Below are 22,149 nucleotides of genomic sequence, written 5' to 3'. Positions count from 1 at the left end.
TCCTATGACCAGGGCAACTGGAATTATGCGAGTCTGCAGCTGCAGTGTTTTCCACATATTTATGGATTTACACACTTGCGACATAACTCAACACTGTAGGAAGCTGGCTCTGTATATACTATATCAAAAGAGATATAGGCCCTCATTCTGACCTTGGCGGGCGGCGGAGGCCGCCCGCCAAAGTCCCGCCGTCAGGTTACCGTTCCGCGGTCGAAAGACCGCGGCGGTAATTCTGACTTTCCCGCTGGGCTGGCGGGCGGTCTCCTTCAGACCGCCAGCCAGCCCAGCGGGAAAGAGGCTTCCACGATGAAGCCGGCTCGGAATCGAGCCGGCGGAGTGGAAGCTGTGCGACGGGTGCAGTTGCACCCGTCGCGTATTTCACTGTCTGCGCAGCAGACAGTGAAATACATGTAGGGGCCCTCTTACGGGGGCCCCTGCAATGCCCATGCCAGTGGCATGGGCACTGCAGGGGCCCCCAGGGGCCCCGCGACCCCCCCTACCGCCATCCGGATCTCGGCGGTCCGACCGCCGGGATCTGGATGGCGGTAGGGGGGGTCAGAATCCCCGCGGCGGTGCAGCAAGCTGCGCCGCCGCGGAGGATTCAATGGGGCCGCGGTACACTGGCGGGACCCCGCCAGTGGTGCCGGTCCGACCGCGGCTTTACCGCCGCGGTCGGAATCCCCATTGGAGCACCGCCGGCTTGTCGGCGGTGCTCCCGCGGTCCTCCGCCCTGGCGGTCAAAGACCGCCAGGGTCAGAATGAGGGCCATAGTGTGCACAGAGTCAAGGAGTTCCCCAGAGGCTTCACAGATATTGCTAATAGTAGATAATGCTAATGTTCTCTTTTGTGGTAGTGTCGTCGCACAGTTAGGCTTATCAGAGGGTAGTGCAAAGTGTTTGTTGTACACACACACAAGCAATGCAGTGGAGCACACACTGAATGACTATCTCCAGGCAAATGGTTTTTATATAGCAAAAATATGTTACCAGATTCAAGTTGCAGGTAAGTACACTTGCAAGTAAGTATCCAACATATGTATCAATACCACTCTGTTTCAATTTGGCAAGTTATACAGTTTTTGAATAAATAGCAATAATCTGGTTTAAAAGTTGACTGCAATTTTCAGAAACAGTTCTGGGGGAAGAAAATTCATACGGTATTGAGGTAAGTACAAGACTTACAGTTCCATTCTACAGGGGTTAGTTTGTTCACAGGTTGGGGTTCAAGTTATCCCCAAACACCCACCATCAGCAACACGGGCCGGATAGGTTGGGAGGTCAAAGTTGAGGTCGAGTTAACATGGGCTCCTATAGAGAATAAGGGGCACTTGGAATCAGGCCTGCTTGCAGGTAAGTACCTGTGTCATCGGACGGCAGCCTGGGGGGTTTAGAGAAGCACCAAGGGCCAAAGGTCAGCACCAAACACACACCCTCAGCGGTGCAGGGATGGCCAGGTGCAGGGTGCAAACACAGCTCCGTGCTCCCAATGCAAAGAGGCTGCTGATGAAGTCCAGGGGGTTGGTTTCGGGAAACAAAAGGCTGGAGAAGGAGGGGGGCCGTCTGCTGGACGTTGCTGCTTTGAAGGTCGGATTCCCCAAGGCCAGGTGTCTGGGGGCAATGACTACCTTTTGACGTCGGGAATCTTTGTCCGTTTCTGTCTCGGTCAGGGGGATCCTCTGGATTCAGGTTCAGGCGTGGTGGTGGTGGTCAGGAGGGTCAACCCAGGGTGGGCACTTTTTCAGAATCACTTGGGGCCCAGCTCTAGCCGGTTGGGCCATCTGGACATGGGCCATGGGCATCGGGTGCAGAGTGGACAGGACTTGTGGACCTGGAGGAGGCTCTGGAGTCCTTGGAAGTAGTTTCTTCTTGGACAGGGCATCTGTACACAGGAGTTCCTGGTCCTCTAGGGTGCAAGCAGTCCTCTTGAGGCTTTTCAGAGGTCCTGCTGGATGCGTATTCTTTAAGTAGGGCGTTTGAAGCTGGAGACAGGCCGGTAGGGCTAGGGCCCAGTCAGCTTGCGTCTTCTGTCTTCTCTGCTGGGAGTCAGCCTAGCAGTCCTTCTTCTTTCTTCTTGTGAGGTCACCAGGAATCTGACGAGCTAGGTTCAGGGGAGCCCCTAAATCATGCATTTAGGGGTGTAACAGGAGTCAGATAACAGTAGCCAATGACTACTGTCCCTGAGGGTGGCTACACCCTTCCTGTGTCAACTCTCCTTGGGGAGGGGGCACAGACCTAAACCTATTGGTCCCTGTCCTCCAAACTAAGATGGAGGATTTTGCAAGGAGCGGGTCACCTTAGCTCTGGACATCTTAGGGGTGGTCCATGCCAGGGCCAGCTTTAGCACTGGTGGCGCCCTGTGCGACAGACTTTTTGGGCGCCCCCCCACCTCATGACCACCTCCTCGGATTCACTCATTACCACCCAGAAAATGTGCCCCTCATTTCTCCATAGCCCCCGTTTCACATACATTAATTTGTTTTAAAGCGTTTATAAAGGCTGGCTTTACTAATGCACTCAGCTATCCACATGAAATATAGTTCTGTTCTTTGCAGCAGGCACATTAACCCCCTGTGGTACTTTATGGTGAGTAAAAGCTGCCACCAGACAAAAATCTCTCTAGCAGGAACATTAATCACAAGAGGTATCTTTAGATTTTAATTGTTTCTTGAAGGCTGGACGCACAAGGAACTTGTCAGTAGGTGATATTAAATTGCAAGTTTAGTAAGTTATTGCTAAACACAACACCGTCCTGAGGTCAGTGCTCCCCAATCCAGGTCAGCACCCGGTGTGGCCGCACTGCTCACACCGCCCTAAAGCCGGCCCTGGTCCTAGCTGAGGTAATGACTCCTCCTTGTTTTCCCTAATTTTCCCGCCGGACTTGCCACCAAAAGTTGGGCTTTGTCTGGGGGGAGGGCATCTACACTAGCTGGAGTGCCCTGGGGTGCTGTAACAAGAGGCCTGAGCCTTTGAGGCTCACCGCCAGGTGTTACAGTTCCTGCAGTGGGGAGGTGTGAAGCACCTCCACCAAGTGCAGGCTTTGTTTCTGGCCACAGATAGCACAAAGGGTTTCACCCTATGTGGTCAGAAACTCGTCTGGAAGTGGAGGGTGGCACAGACTGGTCAGTCCTACACTAGCGGTTTGACATACAGGGGGCATCTCCAAGATGCACTCTGGGTGCATTTTCCAATAAATCCAACACTGGCATCAGTATGGATTTATTGTGCTGAGAGGTTTGATACCAAACGTCCCAGTATTCAGTGAAGCCATGATGGATTTGTGGAGTTTGTAATGACAGATTCCCAGCCCTTGTACTCAATATGGCCACACTGCACTTACAATGTCTTAGAATGAACTTAGACACTGTAGGGGCATATTGCTCATGCAGCTATGCTCTCACCTGTGGTATAGTGCACCCTGCCTTAGGGGTATAAGGCCTGTTAGAGGGGTGGCTTACCTATGCCACAGGCAGTGGTTTGCGGGCATGGCACCCTGGCAGGGGTGTCATGTCAATTTTGTCTTTTTCACCTCACCAGCACACACACGCTGTAATGGCAGCATGCATGAGCTTGGTGAGGGGTCCCCCAGCGTGGCATAATGCATGCTGCAGCCCTTTGGGACCGTCCCTGGCCACAGGGCCCCTGGTACTATGGGTACATTTTACAAGGGACTTAACTGTGGGCCAGGGGCGTGCCAATTGTGGGAACAATGGTACAGTTTATGGGAAAGAACACTGGCGCTGGAGCCTGGTTAGCAGGGTCCCAGCACACTCTCCGTCAAGTAAGTATCAATATCAGGAAAAAAGTAGGGGGGTAACCATGCCAACAAGGGCACTTTCGTACAATCACCTTCTGCATAATTTGCAGATTTTACCAAAAACTATTATTTCTAACTCACAAGATTGAAAGTTACCAAAAATGCTACCACAAGTTGCTGCACAGTGGCAGGCCTTTTATCGTACAGAGGCAGTACAAGTGTCAGTTGCTGACTGCAGTATTTAGATGTTCAATTGATTTTAATGAGGTGAGACCTCTGTCCATATAGTGTTAACAGGTGTTAAAGTGACAAAATAGTGAAGCAATATTACTTCAAAATGTTCTGCAGTATGCAGCAAAATTAATCTTTTCTTGCTGCATTATTTAGTTAGTTTTGCCACACTATTTGGTCCTCTCCTCACATATAATTCTAGTGGTTCAGCCTAACACTGTGAAGAGTGTGAGGGATAAAACTGTTAAAATTACTTAGTGCACCACTTACTTTGTTAATGCCACATTCTGGTAAGATTAAACATATCATACAGGGTAAAACTAAAGTGTTTGTTTATCAGGCCAATATGTTTCAGCCCCCTAGATCATGGCGAAAAGGGCCTGAGGCTTACAGCAGGATGAAAACTCCATCTGTTGTCTGCCGGCCAGGACTTAGATGTTGACAGACAGTGAAAATGTGATGATCAAGTGATATAGAGAAAACCATACAAAAAATACGGTAATGCGTGATAGGATATTCTTCTGACTTTCAGCCTTGCATGCCTAAGACCACTGACAAATGTGAGGAAGAAGTCCACTGATGAAGCATACCACCTTTGGGAGGGGTGACAGCTCAGCAGTCCATAAACAAAGACATAGATATTGCTATATTTACAGTGGGCAAAGGAGAACATTAGATTTCATTACAAGACCAGAGGCTATCATTATGCATAAATCCTTTATTGCTGCCCCAACATGCAGCCCTTTCAAGAATATAAACACATCACAAAGTAAAAACATTCCAATCCCAAACCATACTACAATATATATGTCCTTAGCAGCAGCACTCTTCCTCTTTTATTAGCTGCGCCAATGGACAGATAAGTATACTGCTGATCTTTTCTCTCTTGATGATGCTGATTGATACTCTGCTATACTGATTTCATATTCGAGCTATTCCAATTTGGAATAATTTGTGAAATAATCTATATCTATATACATATATATAGTTGGGAACAAGACCTGTGGTAATTAAAATGCGTTGACTATTTATAAACTAAAAGTAAACAGTAATATCTGCTATGGAGTGCTTTCCTCTTTTGATTTTTGCATTATCGGAGCTGGTCTGACCTGCAGAAAGCACCAGCAAAGTGTGACCTTGCAGACCGTTTTGGAGATATATATATATGTTTATTTTGTTTTTTTTATTTCCTTGTTAGTGTAAATGTGCCTTAATTATTACATATAATGTAATGTCTTAGGTTACTACTTAGCGCACCCGATTCCTGGCAGTGTTCACAGTCAGGTATGGGCGATTACGTGGGAGTAAAGGTGAAACGCCAAACAAGACAGTTTTAAAGCCTCCGGTACACACGAGGCGCTATGATGCGGGTGGGGCCGCCTCTCAAGGTCTGCGGCCCTTGTAGTTGCTGCCTTGTACCTCCGCTGTGTTGGGCTGTTTTGACACCGCACCGCAACTCGGGCGAGTCCGCCACTTTGAGTCCGCGGCCCTTTGTTGAATTGCCTTGTGCCAGTGTGGGGCTGTTGGAGCGCCGCGACTCGGGCTGGGTCTCTGCCCGAGTTGCCAACACTTGACGTCAGCTCAGGACGGCTTTTTGGTAGCGGACGAATTGAATGTGTACTGCTGGCAGGTAGTTGAACTTGAGAGAAGACTGTGCTGAGTGGTGACTGTATTGAACAGGCCGCGCGGTGTGTGTGAAGTACAAATTAAAAGAAGAATGGGATTTTGGACGCCATTGTAGATTGGGCTGCATTGTTTAAGCAATTCCAATGACAACACCTCCTTGAAATCTAACGTTGGTTAGAGTTAACCGGCTTTTTTTCAGCTGACTAAAGATCATCTGTTCCTTTCCCATTTGCTCTTGATTCTATAAATTAATACATTTGAGAATAAAAAAATGAAGGGGAAATACATATTTAGTTTTTGACTGGTTGTAAATAGTTTACATGCTTTTAATAAGAATATATATTTATAGTTTAGAAAAAATTATTCTTATTAGTTATTTTTAGGTAAGATTAATTAACATATTAATTATTAAGGTGCCTTTTGAAAAACCAACGCTGAGGAAAAAGAGCCTTCTCAGCTAGAGGTGAGTGAGGACATGCTTAAAAACGTTTTTTGAGGAAGGGATTAAATCTTCTATTAAAGAAGTAATACAGACTGCTTTATCTAAAAGGAAGAGAAATGCTCCTTCTGAAAAAGAGTATTTGTTCATTTCTGATGACGACAGACCACCAATACCTAAAAATGGTGGCAAGGTTTTAAGGAAAACAAAACATTTGGACAAAACTAGACTTCCTGGTCCCAAACAAAAAGGGCTGAACACCCTTCTTATATGCTTAGCGCTACAAAGGACTGGGGTAGACTTAGTGCTGCAAAAAGCGATGGTGTCCGTTGCGGCACAAGATAGAGTGGTGTCCTTAGCGGCCCTTTAGATAACCAGGATTCAATTAGCCTGGATGACATAATCAATGTCCATAGTGACAAAGAATTGGATTAATTTATTTTTGTCCCGGATGAGATCCAAGACACATTTAGAAGCCTAGAACCTCATCCTTTAAGCCCATTAAAGATCCTTTGTGGAACGAAATGTTTAAACCAGATACAATTACACACCCACGTAGTTCTGAGTGGTAGCCTCTATTGCATGTTGCAAAATGTATTAAATAATGTTTGAGAAGGCCTCGTGATATATAGCACCGTAATCTGATGAGGGCCGAAATGCCCTAGACTGGTATTGGAAGACAAGGCCTGCCATACACCGAATTTGAACCCACCAATTGATAACCTTTTTATTTAAATCCAGGAAGGATCGCAGAAAAGGGCTAGAATGGTGCCTTAACCATTGTGAAGACCGTCTATTGGACATTTTAGGTCCTTTAGCACGTTATCTTAGATATGGCCGAAGAGGCTTACGTTAATGACACTGAAGTGGATATAAATTTATTATGAGGTTGAAGCCAGAGGGCAATATGCATGCTGGGCAACGCAAATGCTAGTTTAATATCAGAAAGAAAACAAGATATTCTTATGAAACTTCGCCCTAAATTGAGTGAATTGGCCAATAAAGATGCTAAGAGCAATGTTGGAGGCCTACTTTTTTGGACAAGACTTTATCAAAAGCCTGGGCAAATATGTACTCACCTTCATGTCTCTGAGCTCGGCACAAAATATTATGAGATGTGTTTTTGGTAGGGCCGACAGGAGGGGACTGGCTGCCGGCAGAGGAATTAGAAGGTCACAGTACTATTCTCAAAACCAATACACACAGAGCCCAAGAGCATATGGTTGAGGTTTCCAAACCTCATTAGAATTCGTCCCACAAAGAGGAAGATTTAAGACCAGAGGAGGAAGATCCAGAGCTCAAGGAGCAGGACTGAAAGGTAAGTGGATCAATAGGTTTTGGTTCTTCCCAGATAAAAGTTGCCAGAAGGTTGAAACTGTTTATCCAAAAATGGAGAGAAGTAACAAACGATCTGTGGGTTATGCAAACTGTTTCAGGTTTCAAAATACAGCTTTGGGACATTCCTGTTCAGGTTTCTCAACCCCTAGTGACTGTTTGTTTTTAACAGAGAAAAATGGTATTGGTGGATGTAGAGGTTTCTCAAATGATACAGAGGGGCGCAATAATACAAGTGGTAGATTCAAAAGAGAGTTACATGAGCACAATTTTCTTGGTAAAAAAAGAGGACAAAGGTTGGCGCCCTGTGATAAATTTGAAGGAATTAAACACATTTTTGGTGTACAGACATTTCAAGATTGAGGGTATCCATATTTTGAGGAATATTTAACAAGAAAGGTTTGGCAAGTAAAATTAGACCTAAAGGATGCCTATTTCATGAATAGAGAAGGACTGGCAGAAGTATCTCATATTCAAATGGAGGAGTGTTGTTTACCAATTTTATTGCCTTCCATTTGGTTTGTACTCCACCCCTTGATGCTTTACCAAGGCGTTAAGACCGGTGGGAGCCTTTCAGAGGGAGAGAGGTGTTAGTTTAGTGATCTATTTTGGCGATATTTTATTGATGAGCCAGGGAAAATCAGAACTTTTGAAGCATTTACGTAGGACAAGGGAACTTCTGGAAAACCTGGGGTTCATTGTGAACGTGGAAAAACAGTCTTCATACTGAGTCAATCTTTGGAATTCCTAGGCTTTCAGGTAGATACATTACGGTCCCAGTTGATCTTACCTCAAACAAAAGATAAAGAAAATAAGAGAGTGGGTAAGATATAGCAATTTCCCCATGCCCCTTACATGGAAGGGCTCTTCAAAGGTTATAGACAGTCAGGTTGAAAAAAGGTCTATGGTATGCAGATTCAGTGCTTTTGTCTACAGAAGCACGAAAAGATGTGGAGTGGTCATTACACAAGCTATAAAGTTGGAATGGGAAAGCTATTTTTGGAAATATGCCAGAGTTTACGTTGAAAACAGATGCCAGTTCTTTGGGCTGAGGAGCCCGTCTCAACAACTTAGAGACGGGAGGGAGATGGTGTATCAGGAGAGCTTGCCTTGAAATGATAGCAGGTCTGAATGGTTTAAAGAGCTTCAAAAATTATTTGAAAAACAGTGTAGTACTGATTAACATGGACAATGTTTTGGCGGTTTCATATATAAACCACCTTGGGGGGGGGGGGGGGTTCCAAATTAAAGCAGTTGTCAGATCTAGCAAAAGAGATATGGTATTTTTGTTGGAATCACAAGATTATTTTGTCAGCAGGAGGCATTCCAGCGGAACAGAAAATGAGGGCAGATTGGAATTCACCTCATCTCAGGGATTTCAGCGATTGGCAATTGAATTCAATGATTTTCAAGAAGATTCACCTTCCCACCATTTGCTATGATTCAGAGAGTCCTATGGAAAGTCTGGAAGGAGGGTTGCAGGATAATTCTAGTAACTCCCTTTTGGACTTCAAAAGTATGTTTCCCAGGGGTGACGGAACTTGCAGTGGGAGAGCCTCCTTTTAGTCAGGAGTATCAGGGTTTGCTACTGGGTACAGATGGAGAAGAACATTCTTTAAATCTAGAAGAAAATCTAAACCGTCTTATCTGGAACATATCAGGGGTTCTGAAAGACTCTGGCCTTTTGGGAAAGGCTAAAGATTTATTGGACGAATCATGGGCACCAAGTAGTCGGAAGAGATATAAAGGGGCTTGGTGTAGATGGTGTAGTTGGTGCTTGGAACAGAGTCTGGATCCCGTGGAGGCCCCCTGTGACAGAATTGGCAATTTAGCTGAGCTTTCTCAATCAGGTTTATCTTATAGGACTAGTAACTGCTGTAGTTTAGGTATTTCACCTGGTCATGTCCTTGATGAGGGCAAAACCACAATTGGTTGTAACCCTTTGAAGCGTAGAATGATGAAGGGAATAAGACTCAAGAGACCACCTAGGGCTCTGTATACTTCTTTTCGGATTGTAAATTAGATTTTCAATCTCTTTCACTCATAACCAGGAAATAATTATCACTCTTTGAGACTGATTTTTCTGAAATTAGCAACACTTCCATGCCTAATATCTTTCTCTGGCGTTAAGGTTTTGGAGATTTGCAACAGAATTTACTCAATAGATGGTGTCCATTTTGATATTTGGAACAGAACAAAACATTTACCTGGCCAAGTATTCTACCCTTCATTTCAGGATTGTCCAAACCTGTGTGTGGTAAGTTGTATAAATGTTTATAAACAAAGAATGCTAGAGTTTAGACGTGATGGTGATTCTCAACTTTTATTTTCTTACGTGAAACCACACAAATCAGTATCTACTGCCACTACAGCTAGATGGGTTAGAACAATAATGAGTGAGGCCAGCATAGATCTGTCAAAATGTGGTGCGCATTCTGACAGAGGCCTTATGGCCAGTAAAGTATTTTGGGCCGGGGGCACCCTTTCTGAGCTCTTAAAAACAGCAGACTGGTCAAATGGCAGCACCTTGGCAAATTTTTATTTGAGACCAGTTAAGCATGTAAGTAGCTTTGTTTTAGAATACTTTAAACATGCATAATGATAGCCTCAGGTCTTGTAATGAAATTATGATTCTCCAGTTAACATGCAGAGAGCATCTTGATTTCATTAAAGACAATGGGGGCTATCATTATCCCACCCACCTTACCCAGTGTGTACTGTTTCAGGCATTATGCTATAGATAAAAAAAAAAATCAGAAAATTTGAAAGCAAATTGTTATAATCAACAGCAAATTGCTATAATAAGGTATTATTATACCTTCTTTTTTCTCCAATTTCTCAAAGAATGATTTACTCAAAGGAAAACTATTGATTCTATTGAGTTTTTTTCCCTCATGAAACAGTTTGTGATTGGATCAGATTTTGGCAGAGTTCTAATGTTTTGTTTACGTAGCTACTGATGTCCCCTTTTTTCATTTCAGGTTCAAGTTTTTTCTCGTCATTTTACAGTCTAAAAGAGGAAGAGTGCTGTTGATAGAGACATATATACTGTAGTATGGTTCTGAATTGGAATGTTTTTACTTTGTGGTGTGTTTATATCCATTAAAAGGCAGCATGTTGGGGTAGCAATGAAGGATGTATGCATAATGACAGCCTCCTTGCCTTTAAGGAAATCAAGATTCTTTCTGCATGTTAATTGGAGAATTGGTATTCTCCACAGTGAGGGTCTATCGCTTTCTACTCCCCAAACCCATTAGGGTGCCCGGAGTGAAATATACACTTTTAAATCTATTTCTCTGCCAGGCTGAATTCTCTCATGTCAATATAAAAGGTTAATGGATTTCATTCCCCAATAAAGCAAAGATTATTCTTCTAGTTGAGGAAAGGATACTTAGCCATCGTGAGCAGGCTGTCTGTCACCATACACCAAAGAGGGGTGACCTCTGTTCTTAAGAAGGGCTTTCCATTTTTATACTTATGTAGAGAAAGCTCCTACAGGTCATTGTTTCACAGTGAAGTAACACGTAACCTCTGTGGAACTCATGTTTACGTTTCACACCATGAAATGGGATGCTTGGGCCATTTTTCCTTCTTTTGCTGATTTAATCTGCGACCTTTGAGGAAGATTAAAAATATTATGAGAGCTCCGATTATGGTGCTAGATGGAGCACTGCATAGATCCCAAATAGATGTTAGCTAAAGGCCTGGCTTTTACACGACCTTGTTCCATATTGTGGGACAGGATGGGTTATCAAATTGCGAGTTTAGTTTCTCTTACTAAAGAAACTCAACTCACAAGGATAATATATTTTCTTTTTTATTCTAATTTCAAGCCATGGACTGGTATACTTACCTGTTGTATTGACACCCTTCTCTCCCAGATTGCATCTGGCAGTTATATAAAGAGGCAGTAAGGACTATCCGGCGTTAACATCGGCTTTATGTTCACCTTTGTGAATATCCTGATACCCCATTAAGAAATATTTTACCCATTCGGTAGAATTAGAGTCTAGGAAGGCCAATCCGATTCCTTTGGTGCAACAACTACACGCAGAGATCCTCAACTACAACTCTAACAAGTGACCTTTAAGAGGCTCCGGAAAAGAGGTGATTGCAAGAATTCTGGCATGTTCATTAATAGCATTACTGCCCTTCGACCCAAAAACGCTAATTTTGTCCCTTACCCTTTTTTAATGCAGGAAGCATCAAGTTGGTAGAGGGGCAATAACACTACTGTCTGTATCTGTGGTCATTAATGCTACATCAGCCCTCATCCTGAGCTACAGCAGACACTAAAAAGTGCTGAAATGAAAAACTCGTGACCAGGATGAGATGCATTACATAACTTCATTGAGTTTAAACAGCAACACCACCTCATCACGAAATAGATGTCTGAATTCCGAAAGCTCAAGGCTCAAAGCCATATTGTCCAGCTGCCTCCCTATAACAAATGTTGGCCCGAAATTATAGTTTATTAATATTAGAACTGACGTTTCCTGATAGAGTATATGGGAGGAAAGCTTTCGTAATAAAAGGTCCACAGCTTTCATCCCTTGCTTTACCTGTAATAAACCAGTCTGAGATCCTGGATTTTCTTGGTGTGACTATATCAAAGATACTGGGGTATACAAGTTTTATACAATTACCTTCCTGAAATGAAACGTTGCCATTCTAAAATTCCAAAGGAATATGTCAAATTGCCATTGATGTCTCTATCTAGGGAAAGATTAGCTCCATAAAATGAGCACAAGCTGGACAGACTTGTGGCAAAAAAGAAAATGTTAGTTTAACCTTCGATAAAAAAATATGCCCACCCAGCAACGGGTTTTAAAGATGTTCTACTGCACCTTTACCACTGGGAATTCCAGCTTAGGCATGGCCTTGTTTTTCATCTGAACAGAGATGTGAATCTTCGGATGTTGACTTAATAGGAGGGACACTAAAAGACTATCACTGGGGCTTTGTATGTAGCAAAAACGTTAGACCAGTTTAGGATCATCCAATTCTGAAAGACCTGCGATTTGTGACAGGAATAACTACTTCCTTCTTCACTATCTAATTGAAATGTTTTCTGCTGATGAATGGCCGAATTTCCTTCTATCACACATTGACAATTCACAAAAAAGGAGCAAGAAGCCAAAAAAGGAAGCACCTACTTTTTGAGCAGAATTGCTGAGCGGCGGATGGAAATCTTCGTCCTCTACATACTTCCTTTTAAAGTATACGATCTTGGATGGTGTTATTGGATTTGAAACTCCTCTGTAATGGGGTTCTGTGGAAATAAATCAGACATAACAGATTAAATGAAGCCTGCATAGTGTTCTCAAACAAAGTACTCTTTTATTTCTCACAAAGAGCCAATAATGCCAATCATTTTCTCTATTTTTCGTGGAGATGTATAAAATGTAATCTTCTCTTTCTTCATTACTTGAGGAATTCGTCACATTGGTCTTCCTCATAGTATAATTATATAGTACCTAAAGCTTCATTTGTCATTGTCACGGGGGTTGTATAGCACACTGCAGCCAATGGTGTGACTTCAAAGCTCTTTGCTTAGCACAGTGAGTTGCAAGATATAGCTTACAGATACAACCGGAATGCGTGTGGGTGGAAGTATATGGACTAACTGAGTGTAATGTGTGAGGGGCTAGGAAGGAGTTGTTTTAAACTGAAACCTACGGCTAGGAGTGTCGACATCACATAAATGCATATTTCTGCGGTCTCAACTTCTAGTGTAAGGCTTTTTAGATCGACTGAATACCACAATAACTACTGCTCTACATGTGTGCATATTTTGTTTCTGGGCTAGCAATCTTTTCATCCAAGATATCAAGGAGTGAGAAGCTGAGATGATGAAGCAGATGTTAGAGCTTGAATCTAAGGTTGATGTGCCTCGCTGGGCCCATAGTTTTATTAATTCTGCAGCAATCTGGTCCAAGATGAAAAGATGTCATCTGTACCTACTGGTTGATGCCAATGATTTATGGCTACCAACAGATTTTGGTAATTGTATGTGAAACGCAATTCCAAAGGGACAAGACCAGAATAGAGGGGTGGTTTGTGCACTGTAATTAAATCAGCTGAGGCAAAAATGACATTCAACTTTTATGGTCTGCGTGATCGCACACCTGGTTTAGTAGTTTAAGATTTAAGGTGGCTGCGTTATTTCTGAAATTTGTTGGATTGTTTAAGGAAGCCTTGAGCCATATGTTTAAATTCACAAAGAGCTCCAAATGTTGTCTATCAATAGTTAAAGCTAACATCTTTTAGTACATGGATGTGAGAGTGGACTGAAGGGAGTCTGGTGGTCTGTAAATTGATATGCAACTAAGGATAGCAGGTTTCAATTAAATGCTAATAAGTGTTTCTACATTGGAATTCAGTTGTTGATCTTCAATGTGCCATGTGAATCGATCGCTACGCTGCCTTTGATGTTCTTTGAGCTATCCTTTCTAAGGCTTGTAAAATTAGGATGATCCAGCTGATTCAAGAAAGGAGCACTATCCTCGGTGAATCAGGTTTATGTCAAAAACAACAGGTCAAGTTGATGCAGGTCGATAAGGTCTGTAAGTTTGTGTCTATGTTTAATTGCTGAACATTCATTACATAACAAGGCATTATTGTCAGGGTTTGAAAGAGGTTTTAACCCCTTGCCGGCCATAGACGTAATGGTTACGTCCATGGCTGTGTCTCTCAGGTGCCACGGACGTAACCATTATGTCCGGTTACCAGCCCTCGGGGGAAGCGTTCCCCCCTAGGGCCGTGGTCAGGGCTGGAAGGGGAATCGCTTCCCCTTCCACCCCAGACCCCCTCTGACCCCGCCAGTGACGTCTGATGATACGATCGCGTGCTGACCTCATCAGAGGTCACCTCCCATCGCGCTGGAAGTATGCAAAAGCATTTCTCTTCCACTTGGGAGGAGGGGGCTGGCAGAGGCATGAAAGGAAAGGAAAGGCCTTTCCTTTCATGTCTCTGCAGATCGGGCAGCAGAAATGCCCAGTAGACACCAGGGATTTTTTTTTTTTAATGGACATGAGGGGAGGGGCCACATTATTTTTAGGCCATTCGGGGGCAGAAAACCCCTAGACACCACGGATAAAAACATCTTGTGTTCATTTTTTTCTTTTATGTGTGGGGAGTGACCCTTAGGCAAGGGTCTCTCTCACCGGGGGGCCAAATTATTTTTAGGCCATTTCTGCCCCCAGGGGGGCAGAAACCACTAGACAACAGGGAATTTGTTTTCATACTTACGCATAAGGGGAGCGACACCTTAGGCAAGGGTCTCTCCCTGGGGGGGCAAATTATTTTAGGCCATTTCTGCCCCCGTCCCCGGGCCAGATCAGCCTAATACAATTAGGCCGCTCTGCCCCCGGGGGGCCAGAAACCACTAGACACCAGGGAATTATATTTTTTTCATACTTACACATAATGGGAGCAAGGACCGCTCCCTGGAGGGGGAGAGGAGGGACTGGAAAACCTCTAGACACCAAGAATAAAAAAAAAATTTGTTTATTTTTTTATGAGTGGGGAGCGACCCCTTAGGCAACGGTCGCAAATTAATTTTAGGCCCCCTATAATTTTAAGCATAAGGGGAGCGGCCCATTGGGCAAGGGTCGCTCCTCATGGGGGCACATTACTGTTGGCCATATCTGCCCCCCTTGGAGGCAGATTGGCCTATTTTTGGAAGGTCCATCTGCCCCCAAGGGAGGGCAGAAAGCCCACCAGAGACCAGGGAAGATTTTCTTTTCAAAATAAGAGGGTGGGGGTATGGCCATAAATGGGGCCAAAGTTGTTCTGCCCACCAGTGGGCAGATTTGGCAATTACCCCTGATCCACACCCCGGGTGGGGTCAGAAAGTGTACTAGATGACAGAGAATTTAAAAAACAACAAAAAATAGTGGGTGGTGGCTACCAACCAGTATGGGCCTGGTTTTGCCCCCACCCCAACTGATGAGGGTAACAGTCTTTCAGCTCTCCCCCCGCATTAAAACATCTTATCCCATGGCAAGCAAGAGGACATTTGATTCTTTTGGGTTTTGGTTTTACATTTGGGCCATGAGAGCTTGGTAACTCTCAAAATCGTCCCACTTGGAATGGTGGGGCTGGACGTTTTGGACTTCGGGATGCTGCCATGTAGAAAAATCCACAAGACCTAGACACATCTGAAAATTAAACATCTGGTTGATTCCAGGGTGGCGTGCTTCACATGCAGCCCGCACCATTTTTTTACCCACAATTCCCTGTGAACCTCCAACTTTGCTAGAAATCACACATTTTTCCCACATTTTTGTGATGGAACCTTCCAGAATCTGCAGGAATCCACAAAATTCCTACCAGCCAACATTGTCTCATCTATATCAATAAGAATTCTGCTGCACTTGTCAGCCTAAAGATGATTTTTTTCAAACTGCCCTTTTGGACTCGCTTTGGTTCCCTCTCAATTTCGACATGTTTTTGGCTCTTCCCTGTCACAGGCACTTGGCCCATCTACACAAGTGAGGTATCATTTTTACTGGGAGACTGAGGGGAACGTTGGGTGGTAGGAAATTTGTCCCGGGCGGTGATCCCACACAGAAATGTGGGAAAAAGGTGATTTTTTTGCTAAATTTGAGGTTTGTTGAGGATTCTGGGTAAGAAAACATTGGGGGATCCACGCAAGTCACACCTCCCTGGACTCCCTCGGGTGTCTAGTTTTCAGAAATGTCTGGGTTTGGTAGGTTTCCCTAGATGGCTGCTGAGCCCAGGACCAAAAATGCAGGTGCCCCCCCTCCCCCTCTCCCTCCCGCCCCCCAGCAAAAACAGGTAGTTTTGTGTTTGATCATTTTGATGTGTCCAGATAGTGTTTTGTGGCATTTCCTGTTGCAGGTGCTATGCCTACCCACACAAGTGAGGTACCGTTTTAATCGAGAGACTTTGGGGAACGCTGGTGGAAGGAAATTTGTGGCTCCTCTCAGATTTCAGAACTTTCTGTCACCGAAATGTGACGAACAAGTGTTTTTCTGGCCAAATTTTGAGGTTTGCAAAGGATTCTAGGTAACAGAACCTGGTGAGAGCCCACAAGTCACCCCATTTAGGATTCCACTAGGTGTCTAGTTTTCAAAAATGCACAGGTTTGCTAGGTTTCCCTAGGTGCCGGCTGAGCTAGAGGCCAAAATCCACAGCTAGGCACTTTCCAAAAAACAGGTCTGTTTTCTAAGTGAAAATGTGATGTGTCCACGTTGTGTTTTGGGACCCTTCCTGTTGCGGGTGCTAGACCTAGCCACACAAGTGAGGTACCATTTTTATCGGGAGACCTGGGGGAACGCTAGGTGGAAGGAAATTTGTGGCTCCTCTCAGATTCCAGAACTTTCTGTCACCGAAATGTGAGGAAAATTTGTTTTTTTTGCCAAATTTTGTGGTTTGCAAAGGATTCTGGGTAACAGAACCTGGTGAAAGCCCACAAGTCACCCCATTTAGGATTCCACTAGGTGTCTAGTTTTCAAAAATGCGCAGGTTTGCTAGGTTTCCCTAGGTGCCGGCTGAGCTAGAGGCCAAAATCCACAGCTAGGCACTTTGCAAAAAACAGCTCTGTTTTCTAAGTGAAAATGTGATGTGTCCACGTTGTGTTTTGGGACCTTTCCTGTTGCGGGTGCTAGACCTAGCCACACAAGTGAGGTACCATTTTTATCGGGAGAACTGGGGGAACGCTAGGTGGAAGGAAATTTGTGGCTCCTCTCAGATTCCAGAACTTTCAGTCACCGAAATGTGAGGAAAAAGTGTTTTTTGGCCAAATTTTGTGGTTTGCATAAGATTCTGGGTAACAGAACATGGAGAGAGTCCCACAAGTCACCCCATCTTGGATTCCCCTAGGTGTGCAGTTTTCAAAAATGTGCAGGTTTGGAAGGTTTCCCTAGGATCCGGCTGAGCTAGAGGCCATAATCTACAGCTAGGCACTTTGCAAAAAACACGTCAGATTTCAATGTAAAAATGTGATGTGTCCATGTTGCGTTTCCTGTCGCGAGCATTAGGCCTACCCACGCAAGTGAGGTACTATTTTTATCGGGAGACTTGGGGGAACACAGAATAAAAGAACAAGTAGTATTGCCCCTTGTCTGTCTCTACATTTTTTCCTTCCAAATGTAAGACAGTGTGTAAAAAAAACGTCTATTTGAAAAATGCCCTGTAATTCACATGCTGGTATGGGCACCCCGGAATTCAGAGATGTGCAAATAACCACTGCTTCTAAACACCTTATCTTGTGCTCATTTTGGAAAAACAAAGCTTTTCTTGTTACCTGTTTTTCTCTCTTTATATTTCAGCAAATGAATTGCTGTTTACCCGGCATAGAATGAAAACCCACTGCAAGGTGCAGTTAATTTATTGGCTCTGGGTACCTGGGGTTCTTGATGAACCTGCAAGCCCTATATATATCCCTAACCAGAAGAATCCAGCAGACGTAACGGTATATTGCTGTTAAAAATCTGACATCGCAGGAAAAAGTCACAGAGTAAAACGTGGAGAAAAATGGCTGTTTTTTCACCTCAATTTCAATATTTTTTTATTTCAGCTGTTATTTTCTGTAGGAAACCCTTGTAGGATCTACACAAATTACCCTTTGCTGAATTCAGAATTTTGTCTACTTTTCAGAAATGTTTAGCTTTCTGGGATCCAACATTGAGTTCACACCCATTTCTGTCACTAACTGGAAGGAGGCTGAAAGCATCCTGAAAGCTGGGAAGATTGTGATTTTAGCACCACAAACCCTTTGTTGATGCCATTTTCAGCGAAAAAAACACAAGTCTTCATCTGCAGCCCTTTTTTCCATTTTTTTTTCTTAACAAAATGTTCGCTGTATTTTGGCTAATTTCTTGGTCTCCTTCTGGGGAACCCACAAAGTCTGGGTACTTCTAGAATCCCTAGGATGTTGGAAAAAAGGACGCAAATTTGGCGTGGGTATCTTATGTGGACAAAACGTTATGAGGGCCTAAGTGCAAACTGCCCCAAACAGCCAAAAAAAGGCTTGGCGCTTGAGGGGGGAAAAGGCCTGGCAGCGAAGGGGTTAAATAAACATCAGAGGACACACTTTGCAAGGGCATTGAGTGGTAAAGGATACTGGTTCTTTATGGGTTTCAGTGGTAGCTGAAGACATTGTTACTGAGGTGGGAGACAAATACAGTGACCTTTGGAGAGTAAGGTCTATATTTTATCTCATATTCTTGGCATGTTTGGGCAATCTGGCAAAGAGTTGGTGGCACCTAGGCATTGACTGATGCAGATGGGCTTGCCATTGACACGCCTATGAAACATCAGGGAGATGTGCGCAGTAAAAGAATGTTTAAATAGATGATGACATGCCCATACATAGTGAATTGTGGACAACTAGACCAACAATGGAATTCAATATCGGCACATCAGAAACTCCAAAACAGGTTTCAGTGAAAAACACAGAACACCTTTAAATTGGGAGACACAATTCGAAGCAGATGTCTAAAGTCACCCGACTTATTGCCAATGGTTAGACACACTGCAAGCGTTCCTCCCATCACCTTTTGTGTTTTTGATGTACCACTGTAAGTGACAAGGGTATGCCCAGATGTGGGTCCCGTGCTCGCTGTGCCACTGAAACCAAGCTTTCCATGACTGACGAGGCCCAATCAGAACGGAACAGATCTCAGGTTACTCATGTTGTGGTTCAAGGATGACCTGGCCTGCCAATTCAGGCTGGACTGATCCTACTGGAGCAGGGTCCAGACTGATTGGCATACGGTTGGGTTCAAACTAAGGTGGCATGTGGGCAAAATAATGATGGATTGGAATGCTACTCCAAGCAATTACCAGTAGTTAGACAAATTGCAAGCAATCCCTCCTTCACCTTCTCTGATTTAAAGGAATCCCTAACCAACAGAAAAAGACTTGGAGCCACACTGTTTACCAAAAAACTATGGGTCAGCAGACTAGAGACAGAGTGCAAAATTTATATTTACTAGATTAGACAAATGTAGGGAAATGTAAGTAAATCAATTAACAAGCAAACATCACTAGCCCAATGGCTTTAAATTGATGAAAACACAGGATGGTCTGAAATTCAGGTGCATGGCTATAATGGAAGAGTATTTAAGTAGCCAATGTCAGGCTTTCACATAGTCAATTGTGGACAACTATATCTTCAACAAGGCCAGCGCTGCGATCGCACCATAAACTCCGCAAGGCCATCAACTGCTCCCTCGAAGCAGCAACCTACCCCAAAGACTTCAAGCGTGCTGAGATTCGCCCACTTCTAAAGAAATCCACAGCAGACCAGACCGACCTCAAAAACTACCGCCCCATCGCACTGCTACCCTTCCCAGCTAAAGTCGCCGAGAAAGCAATCAACACTCAACTACGCCAACCCATCGAGAGACGTCTCCCAATCAGGATTCAGTACCAACCACAATACCGAAACCACCCTGCTCGCAGCCATGGACGACATTCTCTTCCTCCTCGACCAAGGTCATGCAGCAGCCCTCATCCTTCTCGATCTCTCTACCGCCTTCGATACAGTATCTCACCATACACTATGCGCTAGACTCCACGCAGCAGGCATACGAGGCAAGGCACTTCAATGGATTCACTCCTTCCTGACAGGCAGAACACAGAAAGTCAATCTCCCACTTCACCGGTCAGAACCCACCGACATCAACTGCGGAGTAACCCAAAAATCTTCGCTAAGCCCCACGCTGTTCAACATCTATATGACCCCGCTCACCCACATTGTCAGGAACTACGGGATAAATATCATATCCTACGTGGATAACACCCAGATGATCATCTACCTGTCCCAAAACCCATCAACAGCCGGGAAGTGTTTCGGAGACGGGGTGGAAGCGGTAGCCACCCAGATAAGGGAAAGCTGGCTCAAGCTAAACTCCGACAAAACTGAGATCCTCATCCTGGGACCCTCATTATCAGTCTGGGACGACTCATGGTGGCACTCAACACTTGGCAAACGCCAAACCCTACAGACCATGCACGCAACCTCAACGTCATCCTCGACTCACTGCTCACCATGAGCGGGCAGGTCAGCTCTATCTTCTCTACCTGCTTCCACACCCTACGACTCCTACGAAAGATAGCCAGATGGATAACTACAGAATGCCGGAAAACCGTGACACACACCCTTATAACAAGCAGACTGAACTAATGCAAAGCCCTCTATTCTGGAAGTGCCAAAAATAACCTGAACAAGCTGCAACAGATTCAGAACGCCGCCGCCAGACTCGTCTTGGACATCCCCCACCGAGAACACATCACAGAACACCTGAAGAACCTCCACTGGCTCACCACCGAGAAGAGGATCAACTTCAAACTCCTTGTACACGCCTACAGAGCCCTCCACAACAACGAACCCAATTACTTCAACAGCCACATCAACAGGTACTCCCCCCTCCAGACCTCTACGCTCGTCCCAATAGTCACATTCAAGCATACCTCACATAAAGAAGTCCTCGGCTGGAGGAAAATCTTTTTTTTACCTAGCGGCTAAAGGCTGGAACACCTTAACACTACACCTCAGACAGTCGCCATCGCTGACCCAGTTCAGGAAAGACCTCAAGACCTGGCTCTTTGGCTGATCTCTGAGGTCACCCCACCACCCCCCAGCGCCTTGAGACCCTATGGGTGAGTAGTGAGCTCTACAAGCTCATGACTGACTGACCAAATACGGCAATCATTATTGGTGCATTAGGATGCTCACACAGCTACTTCCATGAAAAACACAATGCAACTTTAAATTGGGACACAATACAAAGCAGCTGCCTAAAGTAATCGCTAGCCAAAGAGAAAAGGATACAAAGACTAGTTGGCAGCACTGCTTGCCAAAAATGTATGGACTGTAATACTAGATGGAATGCAAAATAAGTTGTTTGACAGATCATACAAATGTATGGAAATGTAAGGAAATCAATGAACAAACAAAGGTCATTACCCCAATATGTTTTAATTGATTAAAACACAAGATGATCCAAAATTAAGATGCATGGCCAGGATGCAAGAGTGCTTAAATAGCCGGGGCAGGCCTGCACATTGTGAAATGTGGACAACTAGACTGTTGATGAACCCAAGATGGCAGACAATAATGGCACATTAGGACACTCACAAAATGGCTTCCATGCACAACACAATGCAACTTCAAATTAGAACACAATACGAAACAGCTCCTCAAAGTAACAAAAGTGAAAACAGTGCACAGCCTAGTGGGGTGCACGATTTACCAAATATCTACAGGCCATCACACTAGAGACTGTGCAGAAATCATAAGCCACTGCCTGCAAATAACAAAATATGAATCCATTACATTCTTGTCCACTGCAAGAGATATTTGGTACAGCCATAAGTGTTATCAATACTTTATAATGCCTATTTAATAAGAATACTATCAGGCTTTAGCTTCTCAACATATGAAACCTTAATAAAAAATATATTGAAATAGGTGCTAATTATAGTGACACGTGTACTTTTTGTCTATAAATTTGAGGTTTTGAACTCCATCAGGTTGACATTTTGCATATATGTTATTCTAATGTACTTTTTTGTAAATTGTCTTGCAAGTTTTTGTGAACTTCTCTTTATATTGCAACATGGGGTCTTTTAAAAAATGCTCGAATACATACTGAAACGAATAGGCGCGTCCTTGAATGTCCTTGAATGCCATGGTGTTGTCTGATCAGAATGGGATAGGAGACGGCATTGAAGGCTACAGAGAGGTCAAGAAGGATGAGTGATGTGGTTTTATCTCTGTCGAGGATCAT

The 22,149-nt window shown here is 44.1% G+C and overlaps 1 protein-coding gene across 4 annotated transcripts in view; it reads right to left on the bottom strand.

Moving 5' to 3' along the window:
• Positions 1 to 22,149, bottom strand: part of SERTAD4 (SERTA domain containing 4) — a 63,129-nt gene that overhangs the window by 28,116 nt on the left and 12,864 nt on the right. For all 4 annotated transcript variants that reach the window (XM_069233953.1, XM_069233954.1, XM_069233956.1 and 1 more), the window contains exon 3: positions 12,541 to 12,656. In XM_069233953.1, the coding sequence (XP_069090054.1) occupies positions 12,541 to 12,656 (116 nt within the window). The remainder of the gene's footprint in view (positions 1 to 12,540; positions 12,657 to 22,149) is intronic.

Source organism: Pleurodeles waltl, chromosome 5 (genome assembly GCF_031143425.1).
Source record: "Pleurodeles waltl isolate 20211129_DDA chromosome 5, aPleWal1.hap1.20221129, whole genome shotgun sequence".
NCBI lineage: Eukaryota > Metazoa > Chordata > Amphibia > Caudata > Salamandridae > Pleurodeles > Pleurodeles waltl.
Note: the sequence above shows the minus strand (reverse complement) of the source record. Positions and strands in the feature narration are given on the sequence as shown.